The sequence below is a fragment of the Silurus meridionalis genome, chromosome 6 (assembly GCF_014805685.1).
Source record: "Silurus meridionalis isolate SWU-2019-XX chromosome 6, ASM1480568v1, whole genome shotgun sequence".
NCBI classification, from domain to species: Eukaryota; Metazoa; Chordata; class Actinopteri; order Siluriformes; family Siluridae; genus Silurus; species Silurus meridionalis.
In genome coordinates this window covers 2,423,775-2,449,751 of record NC_060889.1, presented here as the reverse complement: position 1 = coordinate 2,449,751, position 25,977 = coordinate 2,423,775, and the positions used below count along the sequence as shown (strand labels likewise).

Here is a 25,977-nt window from a genome sequence, read left to right as displayed (position 1 = left end):
TGTATATTTTCAGTTGAGGACAATATTAAATGCTGTACGCATGAATACATTTGATCATTTTAATTGGCTACAAGGTGTTTTATCCGTGCAGGAGCTATATATATATATATATATATATATATGGCAATAAAGCTTGGTTAAAAATAAATCAATACATGGGTAAATAGATAAATAAATAAATAAATCTGAGACACACGTGACTGAGGAGGCAGTACTGGTTGTGTTTTTCTCATGTGAGCAGGGACTTTGCTCAGACTCCATCCTACCGTGTGCGTTTTTGCATGCGCTGTTCGAAAGGAGGGACTCGCCTCTGCACACACACACGAAGAAAGAGAGAGCGAGAGAGAGAGTGAGCAACACCGAGCATGGAAGAGAAGTGTGAATTTTGGCTCTCATCGTCATGAAGATGGCCGTGATAGCGCTGGTGCTTTTGGGGCTTTTCAGCCAGAGCTGCATCCTCGCATTTAAAGGTAGGAAAACTCTCTATGACAGCAAAAGCATGCATTAAAACAGCTGCTGGATATGGGACCGGTCCAGTGTTGAGCTTCATTTCTAATTGTACCTTGCTTGCTTGCTCGATCAGGGGTGTGAGAGCTGACCTGAACTTTGTTATACCTTGACGATCCTTCCTTTTTCAAACATGAAGTGTTGTATTTTTGATTATAAGCCTAACACTAATAGACATCGGAGCTTGGTGCTTAATTTGCTTCCTCTTTTGTAGCGTATGCGACGTGATCCACCTCTGAAAAAAAAGTATTGAAAGTTTTAGCCAGGTTAATTGGACTGTTTGGCTTTGGGTGCATTTGGGTGGGTTGTATAAGAGCCAGAGGAGCCCCAGCATCGACCCTGCAGGTTTCACATGATTTCTTATCCTCCGTTTTGCTTTTTATTAGATTTCTCCTGGTTTTCTCTTCCCAGCTGAAACATTGCTGAATTTAATTGTCTGATGGACTGGCATCCTATTCAAGATTGGAAGGTTGGATTGATCCTTGGTGCACTCCTTGTACACATTTTGTCCTCTAAAATTTCAAAGATACACCAGGAATATAGTGAACATGAATTTACATTGAACATTTCTCAGTAATATAGTGTCCAAGAAGGCGTTCTGTCAGTAAACTAATTGGATTACATTTACGGCGTTTGGCAGACGCATTAATGCAGGTTGAACTACAATTTGAGGGTCAAGGGCAACACTCAGGGGCCCAGCATTGGCAACATAGTGGAGCTGGGATCTGAACTCACGACCTTCCGATCAGAAAAAAACACTGTTACCACAGAGCAAGAGTACAGTCTCGCTAGAAAATTTTCCTCAACTGGTGCAAATTGGTGGATTTCCGTATTTAATACCTGCCGTTCAGGTGAATTTCAATGCCAGTGCAACTGCTGTAGATACAAAAGAGATCATCCAAAAATAATGCATGGATATTAGACGCAGAAATGTAGCCCAGTAGCTAATTTCACCGCAATACAATAATGAGAACTATACTTTTTTTTGGAGGAATGGTTTACCTTTTGGGTGTCCTTGTTTAGTATTTTCCTTGACCCCCAATGTTAGCAAACTTTTAATTATGCTACAATTTGCTAAAAAAAGATTTATGAGCCCAAAAGAAACCTTGTGTCCAGGAAGAACCATGCATCCCTGAAATCTATAAAGAGTAAAAGAAATCAGACAGAAGAGACTTGCGAGGAACAAGAGCAATATACGAAAGGGAAGAAAGAGGTGCGAGTGTAAAAGAGGGCGAGATTTACGGTGGACCTTTCTCCGAAAAAGCGGATAAATCCAGTTGTCTTGTCTCGCCAAGCTGCATAATTCAAGCTTTTGTTCTCGGATCCGAAGACAAAGGTGTCTCGCAATTCTCCAGTGCATGGGGAGTTGTTATGGGAGCAAGTGCATACTGGGGTTGGATTGCTGTAATTTTTTCCATATCCATCAAATGTGTCTTGCAGATGTTAATTTAATTGAACACGTATTACACCACAATGTTGGCAAATGTTTGAATCTGATTGGTTAGCCCATTGGCGCCCCTTTAAAAGCCCCCACAAAACAAACACATCCCATTCCCCTCCACCTTAAGGATTTTAATTTTTAGTTATCCAGCATCCTGAACCATTCTGCAGTCTTGAGATAAAAGACAGGAGAAGACAGGAAGGCGTAGGACACAAGTGCAAAGAAAATGCAAAGAGGTTAGACAGCTTGGTCATCATTTCTGGCCCAGCTTCTCCCACAGGTCAGCTCGTGTCCAGTTTACAGTCTATGCAGGAATAACTCTGCGTACTCAGCTCCACTTTCATTAACCCTCATGAACACGGAGGCATTCCAAAGGTGGATATATGAGTAACCCAGAGACAAGCAGATTTAGTGTCTAGGCTCTTGGTATTTCATTTGTAGGTAACGGGAGGACAAGGAGGTCTACCAACGAAAAAGAAAATCACCTGAAACCTGGTGACACTCATGGACATTCATTAGCTTCCCTATATTTTATAAACAGATGTTGTATATGGAAAAGATAAGGACTTATCTTTCATTTGGTGGTGAGTTCAACACTAATGGTCTAATTGTACTTTAGAGCAAAGCAGTTATCCTGCAGTTGCACCAATTACTATGTACATGTAGGAAAAAATTACACGTTTTAAAGCTGAAACCTTGGTCAAACATCTTGCTGATTTGTTTGTTTGAAAATTTAAGATAGTTTATTCTCTATGAACGCACTTAAAACAGCTCAGTAGCTTGTTGTTCAAAATGGTCTGTCTGAATAGTCGATTCTGATTGGCTGGATGGAGTTCAAAAGGTCAAACCCAGGCAGTTACAGTCAATTTAGCGACATACAGTAGCATACAAAACGAGGCAGATATTGTTATCGTTATATCCTTACTCAGCTCAATGGAGGATTTCTGTGGTGATGGAAATATGGTGATTTTGCCGAAAAAAAAAGAAAACAGTAAAATGTGAAAGGGCATTAGTAGTTAACACCAACAGCTTCGATATTGGTATTGCCAAAGACTAATAAAGGTAATGCACATTTACCTTGTCAATGCATCATGGTAAGTGTGAGCAACGGTTCTTTGCCTTCCACGTACATATTACATTAGCTGCCTTGTATATATTACATTAGCTACCACATTTCCGGCTAGTCCATCAGCAGGCAAACAAAATATAAGACTATAAGACCTTTTGCCTGCTTTTAGTGCATATGTGTGTGGGAAATGGGTCCTTCACAATGAACAATTTGTCTCAAAGAGTTTTTTTTTTAATTTTCTGAAGATTCAGAATGTGAATTAATTGTTTCCTATACAGAGCTACTGCAGGTTAGCTACTGAAAATGGATCAGTTTAATTTTGCTCAAAATTTCTCACTTGACCACAAGATTTAAAGATCCAAATTTAGTGTGTGGTCTCTGTGTTGTCGGAAAGGCGCCATTGTTAAGGGATTCCCTCCGCTATAAGATGCATTGTGCTCATTTCACAGAATTCTTATACCTATACCGTACCGCAAGTTCTCATGAGTAGATCTTATCTGCAAACTTCTGCTTTGCCTTGCTATTTGGGTTGGCTCTCAGCAATCCTGAGGCACAAAAAAACATTTCATTATGCGCTCCTCTGACCTTCAGTTCACATGTCAGTTCACAGAAAAATGGCTTTCGAGCATCGCTTGTGTAAGAGAGAAAATGTGTCTGTGTGGGGGTGATTTGCTTGAATTCAGAGCTACGAGATCTAAAATGTTCAGATGAACCAAACGGTTCAAATCAGGTTGCAGTGTTTTTGATGAAGTCTGCGTTATTCACTGCGTTTCGAAGTCTGCATTATTCAGTGTGACCTTTGGCAAAGTGAGTGTGTGCTGGCTAAAAAACACATATATCTAGGTTCTCTCTTTCCCTCACTCATTCTTTTTGTATCTAAAAGGTTTCCATTAACCTGTTTCACAAATCCCTGCAGGAGTTCTCCTTTTTTTTAAGCACGCTTGCCTTGAAGTTTGATCTGTAGCTGTTGTTAAGTAAGCCACAACACTGGGGCTCAGGGGTAGCAAATCGTAATCCTGCTATGTTTAGTCCATATTGTACCACGACACAGGGGTGTTACTGGAAAGACGTTTGAACTCCAACATCCTGCTGTCAGGACGTCCTGCCCCCAATAAAAACTGAGCCTAGGAATTCCAGAAGTTTCTTTGCTTTCACAGAATTATAGCTATGCCCCCTGTGAAATGCACTGATTGAGGGAACATGGTCATGTAAGGACAAAGCAATAATTTCTTTTCAGTGTGTTTTCTCAATGCTTAAGTAGGTTCTAAATGGCAAACACTTCACACACTTCACACTGTTCAGAATTTGAGTGTTTTGTTTTTCAATGTGGCATGCTCGTTTTGTGTTATAAATTTAAAAAAAAATCATAAAATCCACCTTTTATATGGTGTTTCATGTTTTCTCAGAATGAAGAATCCAATAGCAAGAAGATACCTCACTAGTAAATTGGAACCTACTTTAACCAGAGAAGATTTTCATTTTTTTCAGATCATACCAGGTTACTAGTGTAGTATTCTGAAAATTTGATCTGGCAGCAGGGGTGTTGTTGAGGGTTGATGTCAAGGGTTGTTGTGGCAGCAAGTATTTGGTAAAGGGTTAATATTGGAAGCAGGGGTGTGGTGGAGGACTGATGTTGTCAAGTGTTGTGGCTGCAGGGAAGTGGTCAAGGATTGATGGAAAGAGTGGATTGTTCTGGCAGCAGAAGTTTGGTCAAGAGTTGATGTCAGGGTTTGTTGTGGCAGCAGGGGTGCAAGATTGGTAAGGTTTGATATTGGCAAGGGTTGATGTGGCAGCAGAGGTGCAATTGAGGGTTGATGTCAAGAGTTGATGTGAAAGCAGGGATGTGGTAAAGGGTTGATATCAAGGGTTGTTGTGGCAGCAGGGATGTAGTTGAGGTTTAATGCTGTTGAGGGTTGTTGTGTCAGCAGGGGTGTGTTTTACGGTTGATGTTAAAAGTTGTTGTGTTAGCAGGGTTGGTGTCAAAGGTCGTTGTGTCAGCAGCTGTGTGGTTAAATGTTGATGTCAAGAATTGTTCTGGGAGCAGAAGGGTTGAGAGTTGATGTCAGGGTTTGTTTTGGCAGCAGGGGTGTGGATTGGGGTTGATGTTGGTGAGGGTTAATATTGGCAAGAGTTGATGTGGCAGCAGAGGTGCGGTTGAGGGTTGGTATCACGAGTTGATGTGAAAGCATATGTGTGGTGAAGGGTTGATATTATCAAGGGTTGTTGTGGCAGCAGAGGTGTTTTCAAGGGTTGATGTCAAAGGTTGCAAAGGTTGTTCTGGCAGCAGGTGTGTGGGCAGGGGTTGTTGTGGCAGTGGGGGTGTGCTCAAAGTTTGATGTCAAAGATTTTTTTAGTAGAAAGGGTGTGGTTGAGAGTTAATGATGTAAAGGTTTGTTGTGGCAGCAGAGTGTGGTGGAGTGATTATAGTCAAGGACTGTTGTTGCAGCAGGGGTGTGGTAAAGGAATAATGTTACCAAGTGTTGATGTGGCAGTGGGGATGTGGTCAAGGGTTGATGTCAAGCACTGGTGTAGTTAATGGTTAATGTGGAAGGTAATGTGGCAGCATGTGGGAGCATGAATCATTTTCCAGTGTTGAATTGGTAGAAGGTTGATATGGTTATGATGTTATGATATCTACAGAGAAAGAAATGAAGTGGGGGAGAGTGGAGGTTTGGGTTGGCACTTTAAATGTTGGTACTATGACTGGTAAAGGGAGAGAGGTAGTTGATATGGAGAAAAGTAGGCATGGTCTGTGTTCATAAAACCAAGTGATAAGGCAGTAAGGCCAGGAACACTGGAGGTGGGTTTAAACTGTTCTATCATGATGTGGATAAAGAGAGAAATGGTGTAGGTGTGATCCTGAAGTAAGAGTACAGTAAGTGTGTAGTAGAGGTGAAGAGAGTTTCTGATAGAGTGATGAATGTGAAGCTGGAAGTTGAAGGGATGATGATAAATGTCATCAGTGCATATGCTACACCAGTGGGTTGTGAGATGGAGGAGAAGGAAGAATTCTGGAGTGAGTTAGATGAAGTGGTGGAAAGTGAACCTAGCATATAATGACTGGTGATTGGGGTAGACTTTAAGGGGCATGTAGGTGAAGGGAACAGAGGTGATGAGGAGTTGATGGGTAGGTATGGCCTTAAAAAGAGGAATGTGGAAGGGTACATGGTGGTAGATTTTGCTAAGAGGATGAAAATGGCAGTGGTGAATACTTATTTTAAGAAGAAGGAGAAGCATAGGATAACGTATAAGCATGGAGGAAGGTGCACACAGGTGGACTATGTTTTATGCAGGAGATGCAACCTGAAAGAGATAAAGTAGAAATGGAAAATGCATATGAGTAGCTGTATGTGAAGTTGGATACTGAGGAAGGAGAAAAGGATTTGTGCCGATTGGCCAGGCAGAGGGACCGAGCTGGGAATGATGTGCTTTAAGTTAGAGCAATAAAGGATGGACATGGAAATGTGTTGAGAAGATAGAGGGATTATTTTGAGAAGCTGATGAATAAGGAAAAAGATAGAGAAGGTTGGATGGCGTGGAGATGGTGACAGGATTAATAAGGAGGAACTGAGAGCAGCGATGAGTGGAAAGTCGGTTGGAACAGATGACAGATGTTTAGGAGAGATTGCAGTGGAGCTTTTAACAAGATTGTTAAAACAAAATTCTGGAAGATGAGAGGATGGTTTGCTGGTACCAATTTTTTTAAGAATCAGGGAGATGTGCAGACCTGCAGTAATTATGGGGAATAAAGTTGATCAGTCACACCATGAAGTTATGGGAACTTGGGTGAACTGCCAGGCAATGTGTAATAATTTTCACCTGTGGTTTATTACAACCAGTCTTCTTAGGTCTGCTTACAAAGCCTAGGATACTTAGCCTAGCGTATTCAAAAAGCATCCTTAAAAAGCAATGGAGCCGTGAAATAACCTGAACAAATTTACAGGTGTACACACTTCAGTTCAGAAAGCCTTCACTCGCCAGTGTGTACACCTGTAAATTAAAACGTAAAGCAAAAAAAAATAAAAATAAAATTCCAGCCCCTGTCAAACCCACCTGGCATATTTTCAAAACAGTCACCTGCACATGATGATGAAGATAAGTGTGAATCTAAATCTGGGTACTTCTGTCATTATCACGTTGTCTTCTCTTCACCTGCATAATTGGACTGGGACTATGTGCCTCATTGCCAGTCTTTTTCCAGTCCCAGTCTGCAACAACAGGTGAAGCTTGCTATGCAGCTGAAACCTTCTCCACCTCGATCTGCATTGAGATTATCAGCCATATTTATTTTTTATTTTTGTAAACTTTTCCATACAGGTTCCTAAGCAGGCTTCAGGGCTGCACTGTAGAGTACGTGTGTATGTGCGTGTGCATATGTGCGAAAGTGTGTGCGAGTACGTGTTTACCTGCACACGATCCCCCTTGAGTGCTCATTACTCATGTTTAGAGCTGATATCCTGGTCTGAACACCTGCGCCAGGAGGCTCCCAGGTGAACGCTCCACTCTAAGTAAGGATGCTCTACTCTAGATCTTTTGCTCTCCTCTCCTTCCGCGAATGTGTCATCTGTTCGTGTTAAAGAGACAGTGAGTCAGCGGTTGATCCGCATGTGTTCTAAGGGCATCCCGTACCACATTTAGTCCCCATTTGCTGTTTTAATGACTTAAAATCTAAGGAAAAGATGTTCCACAAGGTTTTGGAGTGTGTTTTGTAAAGATTCATGTTCATTCAACCACAAAGGTGTTAGTAAAGTCATGTACTGATGAAGGTAAGGTTAGGGGGGTCTGGGGTGCAGGCAGTGTTCCAATTCATCCCAAAGATGTTCAGTAGGGTTGAGGGACCCTACTGAACATCTTTGGGATGAATTGGAACACCCACTGCACCCCAGACCCCAGAGCTCTATAGCAGAGCTCTATAGCAGAACACTCAAGATCTTCACTCTTCATCATGAAGGTAATGCTGGAACAGGTTTAGGGCCACCTAATGCTACTAATGTTATCGCATCTAAACTTTGAGGTAACAGTTTGACGTAGGAAAAATAAGATTTAATAAAACCAGACGTTCTTTTCCTGTTGTGTCTCCAGGAAGACACAGCTCTACCTCTGCCATGTAAATCTGTATCCTATGTGACTCTCAGAACAGGCCTCGGTTTTGCGAGGAAAAATCGATCTACATATAAAATATTAGTCACAAACTCTTGATCATTTACTGATAATAATATCTATATGTATTGTTTTTTACTGATGCAATTTATATATATATATATATATATATATATATATATATATATATATATATATATATATATATATATAAAATGTTGTTTTTTTGCTCCCAAACCCCTCTTCCCCCATCCTCCACCCTCTCTAACACTAACACACACTCTTCCTCCAGCCACTAATGCTAACGCAATAACATCTCGGAGCAATTCTATTACCAGAGGACGAAATGTCTTATTTGTTGCGAGGTGATTTGATTATTTATTTATTTTTCCATGTCCTGCTGTTTCTTCACCATTTCTCTTCGGGTCCCTCATGGAGACCCTTAGAGAGGCAAAATAGATCAAGATGATAAAATGCAAAAACGTACTATTCCCTGCTGATACGTTCCACATTGACGGCTGAAATCTTTTCCGCCACAGCGATCCTGAAATGGAAATAGAGATGGCTCTAATTGGATAATGGAATCTAATCTAATCTAATCTAATGAGGCAAAAACATATGGGTTCGATATGGGTAACGTTTTTTTTTTCCTGTTAGGGAAAAAACATTTAACATGTATGCAAGGAGTCTCTGGTGTTTCCACTAAGATGTAGCCACTCTACCATGAACATTGGGTGTAAAAAAAAAGATAATCAGCAAAGGGTTTTTTTTGCTTTTGTTCGGTTGTCCGAACGTCGCCGACTGAGCAGCCGGGTCGTTTGTGTCAGTTCAGTTGGCTTGTCTAAAAAACGTGGAGGAAGATTTATGACTCAGTGTGTACACAGTGTTCTGGCAGAGATAGGGCTGAGGATCCCAAAATTATTTATGTGCCCCGTTTGTTTGTTTGTTGTTTTTTTATGGTAGACCTTGTCTGAGTTGGAAATCAGAAACCCAAAAGTGTGTTACTGGATTCAGACCTGGTGACTGGAAAGGCCCAGGAAGTACAACAATTTCAGTCAGGGGCATCAAAATGGCTATTAAAAGATATAATAAAGACGCACTACCATGCACCCCCCACACTTTATATACTTTATTGATCCTTTATATACTTTGTATATTGTGTTCTTGTTTCTCTGTATAGTCTCATATAGTCTGTATTGTCTTGTCTATAAGCTAAATGTTTAATGTTATTTATGTGTGTACTTTTCAGTCACCAACAGCTAAAACCAAATTCCTCCTGTGAGTCAACACACTTTGCCAATTAAACTGATTATGATATATTTAGTCAATTTTAGAATATTTCCTGTAAGTGTGTGCTAAGAAGACATTCCCCATATCACCACACAACCACCACCAGCCAGCAGTAAAGGTTGAGCCCATACTATTAAAAATCAACATAAATTTCCAATAAAAGCTACATTTTCTGACACAACCTCTGGGAAAGGTCTTGACATGAAGCAGCCATATTTGAGAAAAAGTAGGTTTGAACTTGAACACCAAACAAGGTCTTTGTCTGGGCAAATATATGCGTATTTTTATGTTTCTTATGTAACATATGCTTGCTATTGCTGCAGAAAAACCCAATTTGCTGTTTTATTAGCTTCCACTCTTCTAGGAAGTTGTTCCACCATAATTCATCCCAAAGGTGTTCTATACGGTTGAGGATCCCAATACGTTTGTCCATAGAGCGCATATCCACATGTTTTTCATGCTTTCTACCATTCCAATGGCCACCTTTCCATATCATAAGCCTGAAGTTGACACCAAATCGGTGAAGTTGGTAAAAAAATATGAAGCAATGTGAAGTATAAAGCCGCCAGATATCCTGGAAACTGTGTCAAAAAAAAAAAAAGTAGGATTTTTTTTTTTTTATCAGCCTGCTAGTTGCAATTAAAAATGTGTCACTTCTGATAATTGTATGTTAAAAGAAGCTCCTTATGTTCTTTTCACACCGGATTGTGACAAAATGCAAATCAGTCTCAGACACTGTACAGTTCAGCAGTTGTCAAAAAGAAAAAAAAAATTCATACCCTAATGTTAAAGTGTTTCAATGATCTAATCCCATTACCACATGCACACATTGTTGTAGGAGTGTTAAGTGAAGGTAAAACCAAAAAAAAATTAAGCTTTTATAACCGTCAAAGCAGCCCTCCACTGATCTGGGCTTTAAGGCAGAGTGGCTGGAGGGAAGCTTCTCCTTAGTGCAAAGCCCATGGAAGCCCGCTTGGAGAATACCATCAAGCACATGAAGGACTGTGTAAGTAAACTAGAAGTGGGTCTTGCACTGAGGAGAAGGTTCCCTCTAGCCAATCTGCCATAAAGCCCAGATCGGTAGACAGCTGCAGTGATGGTTGTCCTTCTAAGACTTTGTTCCATCTCCACATAGGATCTCCAGAACTCAGTAAACGTGACCATCGGGTTCTTGGTCGCTTCTCTTACTAAGGCTTTATTTCCCCTGATTGCTCCCCTAATTTGAGAATTATTGAGGTCACTGCACTGGGAAGTGCACTTTAGCATAGCAGCATTTTTTTGTAGCCCTTCCCCAGATCTTTGGCTTGCAACAATCCTGTCTCTGAGCTCAGCACGCAGTTCCTTTGACCTCCTGGCTTGATTTTTGCGCTGATATGCATCGCCAGCCTTAAGGCTTTCTTTAGAGAGGTGTACGTCTTTCCAAATCAGGTCCAATCAAGAAACTTTTCCACAGACATACATTTAGGCAGAGGTACCGCCCCTCGCATATAGGTGTTTGGGGATTAATAAGTGTATAGGATATCATTAGACAGGATATCCTTGGATCAAAGTTCCAAAAAGCAATCCCATCTCAGATAGAATATTGATTTCGGACTTAAGCTTGGCTGGGCCAGCATCCGATGACAGCCATTACGATATTCTGATCAGCTGAGTCACTGTGTGATCATTAAATATACAAGTCTACAGCAGACAGTCTCCGTTCCACCCCTTCGGTTCCTCTATTTTCTACTTTTTTCCATGAATAAACGCTGCTATCCAGGCCATTACTGTCAGACTTAATTACCCTACCGTGTTCCATACACCTCCTCGACATACAAATTTCAAAGAGTTTTAAATACCTTGGGATTTTTATTATATTGAACATAACCTACTTTAACGAACGCAAAGCAGACACGGAGATGACCACTGTCTGCTGGAGACTCATTGTCAGCCGACACCCGGAAACTACTGCCCCCTACGTCAAGTCCTCATATAACGCAGCGGTGCTACCGAGCGCTTCATGGTTTTTGTGTTGCGTTATTGATTTAGCCATTTTGTTCATATCTCCACCCTTCTGTTGGATTCGTTTACACACATATCCAAAGTCTTTCCTTCGTATGTCGCGAAGTAACGCTCAGAGTTTTGCCACCTGACCTTACCGAGCCATTAGTTTCTGTCTTGTTGTGGGTTAATACTGATTTATTGCTCCATAGACCCATGCAAGTAATATATAGCAATGCTTCTGAGTCTGTTTATTCAGTCATTCATTCATTTATGTTTGTACAGTTGGGTATTTATTTATTTATTTATTTATTTATTTAACATTCAGAGTAGAAGTGCATGTTAAATCTATTAATTAATTAATTAATTTATTTATTTATTTATTTATTTATTTATTTATTTAATATTTAGGTTACAATTTGTAACTCATTTATTTCACAAATAAAAATAAAGCGTAGGTGTTATAAATAAATGTATTTGTTTGTTGGTTGAACAAATAAGAATAGAGTGCAAATGTTAAATAAATGTATTTATTTATGCATTCGATTGATTATTTATTTGACATTTATGGAAGGAGCGTACGATACAAATGTATTTATTCGTTTGCTTGGCATTTATGGTGTATTTAGTGTATTATTTACTTTGATTTCATTATTAAACAAATAAGGATGAAGTGTATCTGTTAAATACATAGATGTATTTATTTGGCATTTATGGAAGGAGTGTGCAGGTTTAAATGTTATTTTTTGGTTGGCATTTATAACATTTGTTATTTATCTATCTATTTATCTATTTGTTTGTTTTTTAGTCATTTAGGGAAAAATCAAGCAATTTTTGTGTATTGGTTTGTGTATATAAACCAACATACACTATATTGCCAAAAGTATTGGGTCACCCAATCTTTCCTGCTATATGTGCTATTTTCCAATCTGTTACCACAAATCTGGAGGCATTCAATTGTACAGGATGTCTGTAGATGGCGCTCTAACAAAATTTTCATTCACTTGAACTTGGAAACCCAAACCTGTTCCATATGGCGATGCCCCTGTGCACAAAGAGAGCTCCTTGAAGATCTGGTTTACATGCTTTGAAGAGGAAGATCTTGAGTGGTCTGCTTTAGAGCTCCATCCTAAACACCTTTGGGATGAACTACAAAAATCAAGTCCTACTTATGATCAGGTGACCCGATACTTCTGTATATATGTATACATATTTTCCCCCAAACAAAAGGCAATCATAGCTTGTTCTCTCCTCAGTTTTTATGTCTTTCTCTATAATGATCCGTTTTTGTTTTTTGACACATGTATCATTTCGCTCACTCTTTATCTCTAGCAAGGTTGCTCAGGTTGTCACGAAACCCTGCCATTACGCACTTTACTTCCAGGGTTCTAAACTCTGGGATTGGCATCGACGTCTACTTTTTTTAAAGTCCATTAAGTTCCCCTCAGCTCAGCAGATCGTAGGGTGGGTTCCATCACTCCGAGCCATGCTTCTGCACTTCGGAGCTTGGATGTGCATTTAAATCAGATTTGAGCATTAATTAAAAACGACACGGCTGAACCTTTCCACGTAAGAGACTATGTGCGTATGTACATTAGAAACTATTTAGACTGTGTATATGCATGGAGCAGAAATGTTTATCGGTATGTTAAGGTCGTTATCAAGGTCGCTTGGGGTGGCTGGGGGGAAAGATAAGGGCTGGTTGGATTAGTGTGCTGTACTGCTATCATTTGTTGCTTCTTAAGCTCCATTTATATTTTAAAGAGAATGAGGGCTTAAAAAGTTTGAGAGGTGGGTTTATATATGCGGTGTTCATTTCTGCCGAATCGATCCGTGCGTGGGGTTGCGTCTCTCTTTTTTTATTGATACTCATTGATATTTAATCATGTATTCTCTTAAAGATGGAACTCTATAAATGTGATGCAAAGGAATGAAGGAAGCAGTGAAAAAAAAAGGAAGGAAGGAATAAAGAAAGAAAGAATGGTGAAGGATGGATGGATAAAAAGAAAGTATAGCATGGCAGGGAGCATAGAAGGAAGGAAGAAAAGAAGGAATGAAGGATGGAAAAAATAATATCATGGTAGGAAGATGAAAGACTAGCATAGTAGGAATGATGGATGGAACAATATGGCAAGTGATATAAAAGCTTAGCAGGAAGAATGGATACCATGAACGGATAGATGAAGGAAGAATAGAAGGATTGAAAAGAAGGAATGCTGAATAAATGGAAAACAGAATACTATAGTAGGAGGGAAAAAAGGAAGTCATGGGAGGAAGGTAGAAAGGAAAAATATTAGCGGAACGATTGAAAAGAAGGAATAAAGGAAGGAAGAAAGAAAGAAAGAAAGAATGGAAAGCATGGCAGGAAGGATGGAAGGAAGAAAGGAAGGAAGGAAGGAAGGAAGGAAGGAAGGAAGGAAGGAAGGAAGAATACCATGGATGGATAGATGAAGAAGGGATGGAAGGAAGAAAGAAAGAATTAATGCTGAATAAATGGAAAAAATACTATAGTAGGAGGGAAAAAAACAATTGAAAGAAAGAAAGAAAGAAAGAAAGAAAGAAAGAAAGAAAGAAAGAAAGAAAGAAAGAAAGAATGGAAAGCATGGCAGGAAGGATGGAAGGAAGAAAGGAAGGAAGGAAGGAAGGAAGGAAGGAAGGAAGGAAGGAAGGAAGAATACCATGGATGGATAGATGAAGAAGGGATGGAAGGAAGAAAGAAAGAATTAATGCTGAATAAATGGAAAAAATACTATAGTAGGAGGGAAAAACAATTGAAAGAAAGAAAGAAAGAAAGAAAGAAAGAAAGAAAGAAAGAAAGAAAGAAAGAAAGAAAGAAAGAAAGAAAGAAAAGCATGGCAGGAAGGATGGAAGGAAGAAAGAATACCATAGATGGATAGATGAAGCATGGATGGAAGTAAGAAAAGAAGGAAGAAAGGAAGGAAAATACCATGGGAGATTGAAGAAAGATGAGAGGAATGAAAGGACAGCAAGGCAGGAATGAAGGATGAAAGTAAGGAAAAATAATAGCATGGTGGGGGGAGAAAAAATAACATCCAGATTGAAGAGAAGGAATGAACACAGCAGATGGATGGATGGATGGATAAATGAAAAAACAATAGTATGACAGGAGAAAGAAAGAATAACATCCAGGAAGTAAGGATGGAGGAAAGTAAGATTAAAGGCAGGAAGGACTTGCATTTATTTCCAAAAAGGGAATTTATTTCAGAGTTCATTGTAGGCTATTGGATTTGCAGGGTTCTTTTGGGAGGAACACGTCAAGTCTCTGAATCCGCTTCGTAACGCAAGCTTCTTGTACCCCACATGCAGAAAATAGACCCGAGGATTTCTGAGCAAACAGTCAATAATGTAGATGACTCTCAACTTCGAAGTGAACCCTGAGGAACCAAAGGATATTGTAACATGGTAAAACTTAGCGGTGCAGTACCACGGTCAGCAAACCCGAAAACATGACCCAAAAACCACTAAACAAGTAGAAATATAGCAGGAATCAAAATGTGGCCAAAAAAAACAGGAACTTGACCCAGGTTTTGTTTAATGAACATGACCAGGAAGTTCTGTGGACGGAAAATTTGCTTGTTCAGCATCAATAAACAGCAATGCACCCTGTGTAGGCTTCCATTTTTTCAGTTTTGAGCTCGATGAAGATATGGTCTACATGGGTTAGATTGGAAGATTTCCTGCTATACAGCTCTATTAAACACCTTTGGGGAGGAGTTGGAATACTGGCAGCACCCCAGCTCTTCTCACCTCACCTACATCAGGACCGGGCTTTACTGACACCCTTGTGGCTGAATGACCACAAATCTCCTCAAGGACACTCTAAAATCTAATGAAAAATCTTCCAAGAAGAGTGGAGGTTATTATGGCATCAATTGGGGACTCTATGTCGAAAAGGAATGTTTAGAAAGCACATGCAAATCTTTTGGTCAGGTGTCCACAAACATTTTTGACAGATCAAAAAAGGAACAAACAGGAAGAAAGGAATTTGGGATGGATGGATAAGAATAATAGCATGATAGGAAGAAGAAAGAATAGCATGGTAATAAGGAAGGATGGAAGGGAAAAAAATAGCATGGTGTGGGAAGAAGGGAAAGATTAAAAGACGAATAGATGGATGGATGGATGGATGGATGGATGGATGGATGGATGGATGGATGGATGGATGGATGGAAAGTAGATTGGCAGTTATGATAAATGGGGCTAAATGTGGAATGGGCTGTTAAAACAAGAACAGATCTTATGGTCAGGTGTCCAAACATCTGTCAAAAGTATGGAAAACAAACAAAGAATGTATGATGGACAGATAGATTGATTGATGGATCGAAAAAAGAATAGCATGACAAAAGAAAAAAGAATAGCATGGGGAAAAAGGAAACATTGAAATAGGAAGAAACGAACAAGGCAAAGAAGGTAGGATGGATGGATGGATGGATGGATGGATGGATGGATGGATGGATGGATGGATGGATGGATGAAAAGAAGACTGGCAGTTATATCAACAGCAAATGGAGACTAAATGTGGAAATGGAATGTTTAAAACATCTTATGGTCAAGTGTCCAAACACATTTGTCAGAAGAAAGGAACTGACAAAGTAAACAATGTAGAGTAGATGGATAAATGGATGGATGGATGAAAAAAATAGCATGATAAGAGAAAGAAACACTACCATGGCTGGAAGAAAAGATAAAAGCATGGGGAAGGAATACACACAGCAAGGATAGATGGAAGTAAAGAAGAGAGCAAATGGGGACTAAATGTGGAAATTGGAATGTTTTACAGATGTTTAAAAGCACATATGGATCTTTTAGTCAGGTTCAAACACGTTTATATATATAGTCTACACCCCAGCTTAGTGTGGTGATGATTTACACAGGAGTTCTCCAATCACTTACAGCTCAGAACCGAGTTGTTTTTTAAAGTCCCCTTGTGACAATATTATTAAAAGCGCTATATATAAAAACGAATAATTATATTGTGTTCAATATCATGGAATATGCAAATACAGTGAGTAATCAAGAGAACACTGTGACTCCAGATGATATATTAAATTCGATTTTATTATTAGCAAGTGATTAACAAACACCCCCATACACACACACACACACACACACACACACACACTAAGCAAAGAGCTTGGCTACATCATAAGGCCACGTTAAAGAAGAATCATCTGCCAGCCTCAGGTTTCAGCCATCCAGTCACAAGCATCCTTTATTAATGTTAATGAAATTTTACCTCCATCAGCCTCTTTTTATTTAATTCTTTTTTTTTTTTTATCATATTACTGCCACTCTCGATCTGTCCTATTCCGGAGATGGCTTCGACTTTTTCTTTTTTTTTCTTTTAATATCCACAATTATTTCAGCATTACTCAAGATGGTTACATTTTTACAGTAAAGCAAAAGAAAAAGTACTTGTGTTACGAAAACTTCTGCTCGAGAGGAAAATGCAACCTTGGCCTTTTAACCTGCATTCCAGGTATCTGAATAATCTGAATGAGGCTTTCAAACAACCACTCCACAATAACGCAAGTGGTGGCAAAGGAAGTGTAATAAAGGTGCAGGATGCTGGAGTGTTAACAGATGGACTAGCAGGTAGTAAATGTGTTCCACCTGCTTTCAAAAATCCAATTTCAGAATACGGTTATGCAACAAAACAAAAAGACAACGTGTTAAGGAGCGGTGTTACTAAGCTCTCACACATCTGCCACCACACCAAGCAAAAATGTGCAAATATGGTTTCCTACTTTTCTTTTAAGTTCCTTGCCAGCTTATGACAGACAAATGATCTGAGGGAATCGGTGGAAAAGCCGTCCAGCCGAGCTCATACACTACTCCAGTGTGAGAAAGATTAAAAAAAAAAAGTCTGGAGGTATGAAAAAGGAAGACAAAGATGAGAAGGCAGCTGAAGCGGATGATGAAACCGAGAAGGTTTTGTTCTCTCGTTAGCGATTCTGTGGCGTCGAAGTGGCGTCTCGAAAGTCATATTTGCCACATGTCCCGGCCATCTGCAAGCCCTTCTGCTGCTCTTCCAAAGGTGCGACACGGATTCCAGACCATAAAGCATATGATGATCAGTCAATTTCGTCTGACAGGATGGAGAAGGGTGCCAAAAACACTGGGAGGAATTTTGGAATCCAAATTCTTTAATGAAATACATTTTTAAAAAGATAAAAAAAAAGTATTGGGACCCCTGACTGTTCTGGCCATATGTGGTTCTGTAGCCGACTGTTGAGACAATGTCTTCGGATGGGGTGGCATTCAATTTTCTCTTCACTTGAACTTTGAGAACAAACCTGTTCCAGCATGACAATGCCCCTGTGCACAAAGCCAGCTCCATGGAGATCTGCTTTACATGGGTTGGAGTAGAAGATCTCCTGCTGTAGAACTCTGACCTCAACTCTATTGCACACCTTTGAAATGGATGTGAACACTGGCTGCACACCAGTACCTGACTTTACCAACACCCTTGTGGAAAATAACTACAAGCACACCTTAGAATCTAGTGGAACCAAAATTTTCCCAGAAGAGCAAGGAAGTAGGGTTTATTATAACAGCAAATGTGGACTAAATGTGAAATAGGATGGTCAAAAGGCACTTAAACCTTATGACCAGGTGTCCAACAAAACGTTTGTCCACATAGTCTAGCTTATATAAGGATATATAAGGGGCGTTCAAAGGGAACCAGGACTTTTGTGGAAATTACCTTTGTTTTTCGACATACTCGCTACATTTATACCCTCCTCCTAATGTTTAACTAACGCCTGAAAAGATTAGTCAGTCTGCTTCACTTCATCATCATTGAACCACCACTGACGGGTGTGCGTCCATCTTTAAAATGTTTCACCGTTCGAATGCCTCGTTTTACTGTTAGTTTTATGCCTTCGTTCACAAGAAACACGTCGGTCATCTTGATTAACGGTCTCCGGGATGGCATTCAACATGTGCCCTGCCAAAAACTTACTGCTGCGTGTAGTACCAGCACACTAGCATCCATTTTTATACTGGTCCTGGTTTGACTTGAACGCCCCTCGTAGTATTCATTGCATACTTAGTCTCATATACAAACAAGAATAAATGGCATATGGCAATAGGAAGTTGCACGGGGAGCAGTATGTGCCGTATGTAGAATGCATTCATCCTTCCCTTGATCCTGACTGGTATCCCAGTTCCTGCCCCATAGCATGGTGCTGCCACCACCATGCTTCATTGTGGGGGTGGTATTGGCCATGTGATGAGCCGCACCTGGTTTCCTCCATACAAGTTGCTTGGCATTCAGGCCAAAGAGCTCGATCTTTGTCTCGCATGATCTGAGAGTCCTTCAGGTGCCTTTTGGCAAACTCCAGGCAAACTTTCCTGTGCTTTTTACTGAAAAAAAGGGAGTTGACCGAGAGACCCAGGGAGTTGACCGAGAACCTAATGGTCCTCGGTCAACTCCCTGTCTAAGGCACTTCCCCCTGATCGCTCAGTTTATAATAAATTTGCGAAGATTTCAAACAACTTCTTTCACATTGTCATTGTATTGTTTGTAGAAAATAATGAGATCAACCCGTTTTGGAATAAGGCTTTAACATAAAAAACGAAATGCTGTAAAGCAATGCACAGTGTTCCCAGTGTGATTTTGTTTTGATTGTGTATCAACAAGCTCGGGCTATTATTCATGTGGTTAGTGTCTGCTATCGGGCTAATATGATTTCATGCTAAATGCACCGGCTGAATAGAGTGACTTCACTGTACATTATCATATTGAAATCTCATTTGATCACACTGAATTTCTTTAGCGCTACCCTACAGCACATCTCTTGTACTCTGGACCTTATCGACAGCACCACTGTGTTTTATGTGTATAATTGTGTTTTGAAAGAGGTGGGGCCAGTTCATAGCCCCACCTCTGAACTAAATTTGTTTACCCAGCAACATTAATTCAAGCACAAGTATTGTCTTCCTTTTTTTATTACATTTTATTATTATTTTATAACATGACCATTCTATATTAGCAGGAAAAAAGGGGAGGGGTAGAAGATAGAGAGAGAGAGAGAGAGAGAGAGAGAGAGAGAGAGAGAGAGAGAAGCTGAGCTAGAGGAAAGATAGAAAGAAGCAGATGGAGAGAACAAGGAGGAGAAAAAGTAAAGGGAAGGTTGTAGAACAGCTCCTGCTCTGTTATTCTTTCTCCTGAATCTCTGATCTAGTTTAAGACTCGGGGTCTATTGTAAAACATTCCTTCGTTCAAACAGAAATGCCTGAGGTACAGATTTAGATTTTCGCTCCACATGGATTAGCAAATGTTTTATGCCAGTATGTATATATATATACACACAAGATAGATGGGAAGTGGGAAAGTGGCTGATTGACCACAAAAAAAAATAGGTTTACAATTGCAAATCACAAAAACAAGGCAGGGATATAAACATCAACTGTGCATTTTCTCAACACACAAACCCACATGGGGAGTTTGTTTTGGCAGAATGGTGGCCCATTTGTGCTAAAATTGGTATGCAAATGGGAGTTGAGTTGCTGCAATATATAATTATCACCACTGTTCCCTTCCATCCCTCCCTGACTTATTCTCCCAAATATTTTTAAGTAACTTTGGACAGAATGGATTCATTTTTACTTGCCCTTAAATGGACAGAAAAAGAGTCTTACCCACCATATTACCCCCCATCGTGCCAGTACATTGGATCAAGTCATGTGTGTAAGTTAGTTTTCCACAAATCTTTTTATTTTAACATTGAAGAGCACCGAAAGCTCACGCCTCACACTTCACACCAGAAATAACAATCAGAAATACCTTCTTCATACAAAGGTGCAGGATCTTTATTAGTACCTAGAAAGTTAAAGACTACAGCAGGGGCAACGTTTCTTGCTACAAAGACCCTCAACTACAGACTAACCATTAAAGGTGCCCTAATTATAAGATTATAAGAGAGACTGATCATAAAGGCACCCGAATCAGAACACGACATTGGTTACAAGTTGGCGATTGAATCACGATTAAGGCTGCTGCTACCATTAATCGAGTAATCAGATAAGAGGTACTTCGTCTTTTTTAAATAGCAATACTAAATAAGAGAGAGAAAGTTAGACGGGTCTGTTATTAAAGTAATTCGTTTTTTTCTTTTAAGAACAATGTACTGAACAATTGCTGAAATTGCATCCAAGAATTTAGTACATTTAATAGCCATATTACATCGAAATACATTTACAGTTGCGTTCAAAAAGTCCCTCTGCAGCAGCCACGTAGAGTAGGTTATGGAAAACTATTAGTTTAAAGAAAATCATTGTTATTTTTCCTCATGTATTAATTATTAAATAAAAAAAACGATGTTTTATTTAATGTTTTAGGTTAGAAATTATCCCAAACTTTGGAAACATTCTTCCATTTTCTTTAGCCTAAACCTTCTCCTCGCCCCTCGCTCTTTTCTCCTCGTTCCTCAATTTTTCCTTCTGCATCGTATTCTGTGATTCCTGTCCGGAGCGCTCCAGAGTTTAGCGTGCGTCAGTGATAACGGTCCGAGGGAAACAAATGCACTAAGCAAAGCCAAACCCAAATCGCGATGATCTTTTTTTTTTTACACATATTTGCATTTTGAAAAACCGGAAAGTGACCAATATTTCATATGTACAATGATTTCTCGTCACTAAAACAGTTTCCCAAGCACGTTCTTTTAACATCACCGCTGCTACATGAACATGAATGTATACTGAATATGATGTAACAGATACCGAGGCATATCCTGACATCTATATTCTATAGACTAGAGATTAACATGGCAGAGGTAGAGCTGTATCTTCTTGGAAACAGAAGAGGAAAAGAACTGTGTTTTCTGTACTCCAAAGACCTGTTCGTGACCTTTCGAAGTCAGAATGGACTTGATGATTTGCTGTCTGTCTGAACTAATGAAATAAAAGGGAACTATCTGTGCCATGTTGAATTGGACAGCATCATATTTTTCCATTGCATCGTATCGCATTGAACTGCATTGTGTCGAAACAAATCGGATCGCACTGCATCGTAATAGGGGTCAATCGTATCATATCACGTCGGTAGCCTCAGTTATGGAAATGCACATCGCTAGTAAATGCCATGTAACCATTTAAGAGTGGAGCTACAGTATCTAACAAAATGAGCGACCACACAAATAGCTTTTTAACACAGATGTCCTGTGTACAGTATACAGGCCACCTAAATGTATCCGATATGTATTGTACAAATTTCTAAAGGTATTTTACTGTATATGCTGTATCAACCATGTGGTAACTAAAACCATGGCTATGTTTTTTGGTAGCAGCATCTGTTATGAGACTTCAAAGGTCATTAGCAGCTTTTTTCCTTTGACTTACTGAGGATGTTTTTCGCTGTTGTTTGCTCTTGTGCTAGGAGCACCATACAAATGCCTCATTAATAAGAAAAAAAGACAAAAGACAACAGGTTATGTACAGTAGTAACAGTCCTCAGTAACAGAATTTGTTATGGCATATGCACCTGATGAGTGGTTTGAACCTGAGCTTGAGTTTCTGTCTTCGATGAGTGCGAGATGGTCTCTCTGTGCCTGGCTGGGATTTCCTCAGGGTTCTCAGGTTTCTTTTCACCATCGCAAAGCATATTAGTAAGTGGATTGCTTTAACTCGTTCCAAACAATGACCTTGTTTTCCTTAAAGAATAGGATACAGGTCCACTGAGACCCCAGATAAAGTGGTTTCTGAGGGTCAATAAATGATTTATAAAGGGACTTGAGACAAATACTAGAAAATAGTAAATTATAGTAAGCAAGTCGCAGTGTAATAAACACCTAATCTATTGATTAATAATGGGGTTGAGATGGGCAATACGCAGTGATTGCTTTATTCCAGTCAGGGTCCATCTATAGTTAACCTCATATAAAGTGATAAAATGCAATTATAGTGGAATACTATATGATGTATTTGACCTCCAGACTCATTTGGGCGATTCTTCTTGTTCGCTGTTTTGATCCTAGGTCAATTGCAACAAAACATTTCCAGTCGACCGGCTTAAAAAGCGCCCTCAGTAGATACAAGACATTCCTGACCAAGTCGGTGCTGTTATAAGTATGCTTTCACACACAGTCAAATTTGGCAAGGTATCCAGAATCTGACATCTTTGCCCCCACACACAATAAATAGAAATGTCAGAGGCGATAGATTGTGCTCTGACACATTTGTTTGCCTCTCATTTCTTGAACTTGTGAGCACCTAACATCACTGAACTCCACGGAAGCGGGACTATTCCTCCGGACCGGCAATTTCAGAAGCGTTTTTTTAAAAGGGCTGCGAGTTGCTCCGATCGATACGTGCATCCATTATCGTACTCTTTTATGGTACTTGTGTTCCCAAAGAGATACGGTTGATGGAATCGGCTCTGGCATGACCGAGAGTGTTTGACATACTTAAAACAAAACCGTACACTGGAAACTGAGACAAAACACGATACAATCCCTGTTTCTCACTTTCCATTCAATTTAAATACATAGTGACCCCCTTTTTCACTCTTTATGTATCCATATGAAGTGTGGGAGCGAGAGATAGAAAAAAAAGATCCAGAAAAAAAGGCGAGGACGGCACTAATGGGGCCATGCTCTTATCGCAGAGAGAGGGAGGGAGTGCGTGAGAGAGAGAATGGAGGGGACGCACTAATGGAACCATGCTTTTATCAGAAGGAGAGAGAGACAGAATGTTGATGTGATGAAGGAGAGGAAGATGAGCTTGAAGCGGGAAAAAAAAAAGAGAGATGAAGGAGACTGAAATTCGGGATTAGTGCTGTATTCAGCTGAATAAACGCCCCTAGATAAAGCGGGGGCGCTTCATCATGACTAATCTCTGGTTGCATGCTTGGAAATTTCAATCACGTGAAATCTCACACACACACACACACTTGCTCGGCTCGTAGGGTCGGGGCATTGGGAAGACCGATGGGATTCATTCTTAAGTCTCCATCTGTCTGCGCACCATTACTCGTGTGTTGCTTCACAAAAAAACAACCATCAAAACAGCAATTTGCTGTGTAGTCCTGCTTTCTTTCTGCGTGCCTCTGCCCCAGCTACAGGACCATGTGGCTGGACAGACCATGAACAATTTTGTGTAGGCTATTTGCATCGTGCTTGCTATGCCTTTGGGGATCGTGATCCTTCCCTTTCTTTCATATCGATCTCGACTGGAGAGTTCGAAATGCGCTCGGAGGGGAGGCCAGAATCTAAAGTCAACAGCTCGACAGTGAAATGACCTGAAAGCTCAGAGAAAAGCTTTATATCACAAAGCCTCGTAGGTGATAAAATAAAAATGATGTGTAGCAATGCAAACACACACTTAAGCAATTGCATTCCGGATTAGTTTCAAGTCTGCAGTGGCCTAATGGGTTTTTTAATGGGACAGAAAAAAAAAAAAGTGTACACACCAAAAAACAAAACCTTAGCCAATAATCAGTGTTTATTGGAGAAGTGGAAGTTTGTTGAATGCTTTCTCTCATTCGTCCAACGTGATACGAACCAGAGGTGGCAAAATTATGCTGGTAACTGGACCTAACATCATAATAATATTAGGGCTGTCAATCGATTAAAATATTTAATCGCAACTTTTCTATCTGTTCATTTTCTTCAGTTACTGTGCCCTTCTATATGCTTCATATATATATATATATATATATATATATATATATATATATATATATATATATATATATATATATATATCCACTTCAATCCTTCTATACAGTGATTTACACTGATTGGTGTAGACATTAAAAGGTTCTTCCTGTCTGTAAGCAATAAATACCAGAGGTGACTTAACTGTAGTCATGTGACCGGAAATTCAGTCATTAATGTATCTCGATGTGTAGTGAACCAGGGTCCTAACCAATGTCTGAAATTCATGTATATGATCTACCGATTCATGGCATATAAGACAGACCATATCAGTCAAACTCACCTAAACCAAAGACTCCCATATATTCAGTCAGATTATAGTTCACCTGACCCTTTTTACATTTGCAGTAGGTGTGATCTCGGAGGCCTGACACCTACAGGGAGATTCGGGAAAAATCTGGCAGTCCAGCCATTATTAACTCACAGATTATAATGAGTAAACATAGAAATAAAAACTTTCTTTCGGCTTCTCCCATTAGGGGTCGCCACAGCGGATTATCCGCATGTTTGATTTGGCACATGTTTTTACGCTGGATGCTCTTCCTAACGCAACCCTCCCCATTTATCCGGGCTTGGGGCCGGCACTAAGAGTGGCTGGGGTTGGTTTCCTGGCCGGGGATCGAACCCGGGCCACAGCGTTGATAGCGCCGAATCCTTACCACTAGACCACCAGGGGACCTTGCGTAAACATAGAAATAAAGATACAAATATAAGGCTTATATTCACAGAGCATCAAGGGGAGATAACAGCGTGTAATGGAACTGGGATCGCACAATTGGGATCGTTTTATTTGTGTGAGAAATGAAGCTCACAAAAACAAACTAAAACCTGGTCAGAGCGACTTGATGGAGGTTGAGGACCTGTCAAAACTGACCAATGTTTTTTAAGAAGTAGTGGTAGAGTTGAAATCCGAATACATAAACTATGTGGAATATTTGGATGCTTAAACAGGCGCAGGTATTTGGAGATCGCAACACTGCATCGCGCCGCTAATTAAAAGTTCGAAACTCGGATCGCGCCCGGAGCGCTAGCTGCCATAGTTCATCCCAAGAAACACATCTCAAGGAGTCAGGCAATCACTCAAAGAGAGAGAGATCAAGGAGATGTAGTTCAGCTTGAGCTGGAGGGCAGGCTCCTAATCAGTCCTTTACATATGTACAAGCTAATAGGAGTTCCGATACGTGATCTGCTGCGGTGCCAAACCAACAAATAGTTTCTCTTACACTTTCTCACACCCTCTCTCCATATTTTCTCTCTGTAGGGATGGGAAATGAACATCCCAGGTAAAATCAAAGCACAAATGAAATCTTACGTTCCACGGTATGGTCTCGTAGTCACAGCAAAACCCTGATCCAGATTTCATCCCAGCTGACATTTTGATTGATTTGCTCACTATTCTTAGAGCAGAACGTGTATCGCTTTACGTCTTGTCACCAAGAAAGCGTGTAGATTTGTTTTTGCTCGGATGTGTAATAGGAAAATGGTCATTTTGGAATCACTGACTTTCTCCCGAATGTGATTTCCTGCCAGGAATTTCACAACGGTACAGTAGTTTTTACTCCAAAAAAATCAGATTCGATTTTTTAAATCGAATTAGACTTTGTGTTGAAAAAAAGACTGAAAGCACGTTTAGTGCTTTTTTCTGCATATCTATTTCAAAAGACTAAAATAGAGGAAGCTCCACATGCTTTAAGATGATTAATAAACTTTAATGCTGTTATGTAACAAATGAAAATGGAAAAGTCGGCATTTGTCGGCATTTTTTACTATTAAAAAGTGTTCAAGACTGTATTCAAGCAACGTTTGTTTGTTTGTTTGTTTGTATAGTTGAGCTCAAGAAAGAGAAAAACCATGGACCAGTTTTGTTTTGAAAATATTTTTGCAGATCATTATGTGATCTGCTTTGCTCC

General features: G+C 39.9%; 1 protein-coding gene and 1 non-coding gene across 2 annotated transcripts in view; one reads left to right on the top strand and one right to left on the bottom strand.

Moving 5' to 3' along the window:
- Positions 1 to 238: 238 nt before the first annotated feature.
- clstn2a (calsyntenin 2a) overlaps positions 239 to 25,977 on the top strand; it is a 72,368-nt gene continuing 46,629 nt past the window's right edge. Inside the window, exon 1 of the mRNA XM_046852641.1 lies at positions 239 to 470. Within this exon, the coding sequence (XP_046708597.1) occupies positions 401 to 470 (70 nt within the window). The 5' untranslated portion in view covers positions 239 to 400. The remainder of the gene's footprint in view (positions 471 to 25,977) is intronic.
- trnad-auc lies at positions 24,672 to 24,744 on the bottom strand. The gene has a single exon. It is a non-coding gene; the product is annotated as a tRNA-Asp (tRNA).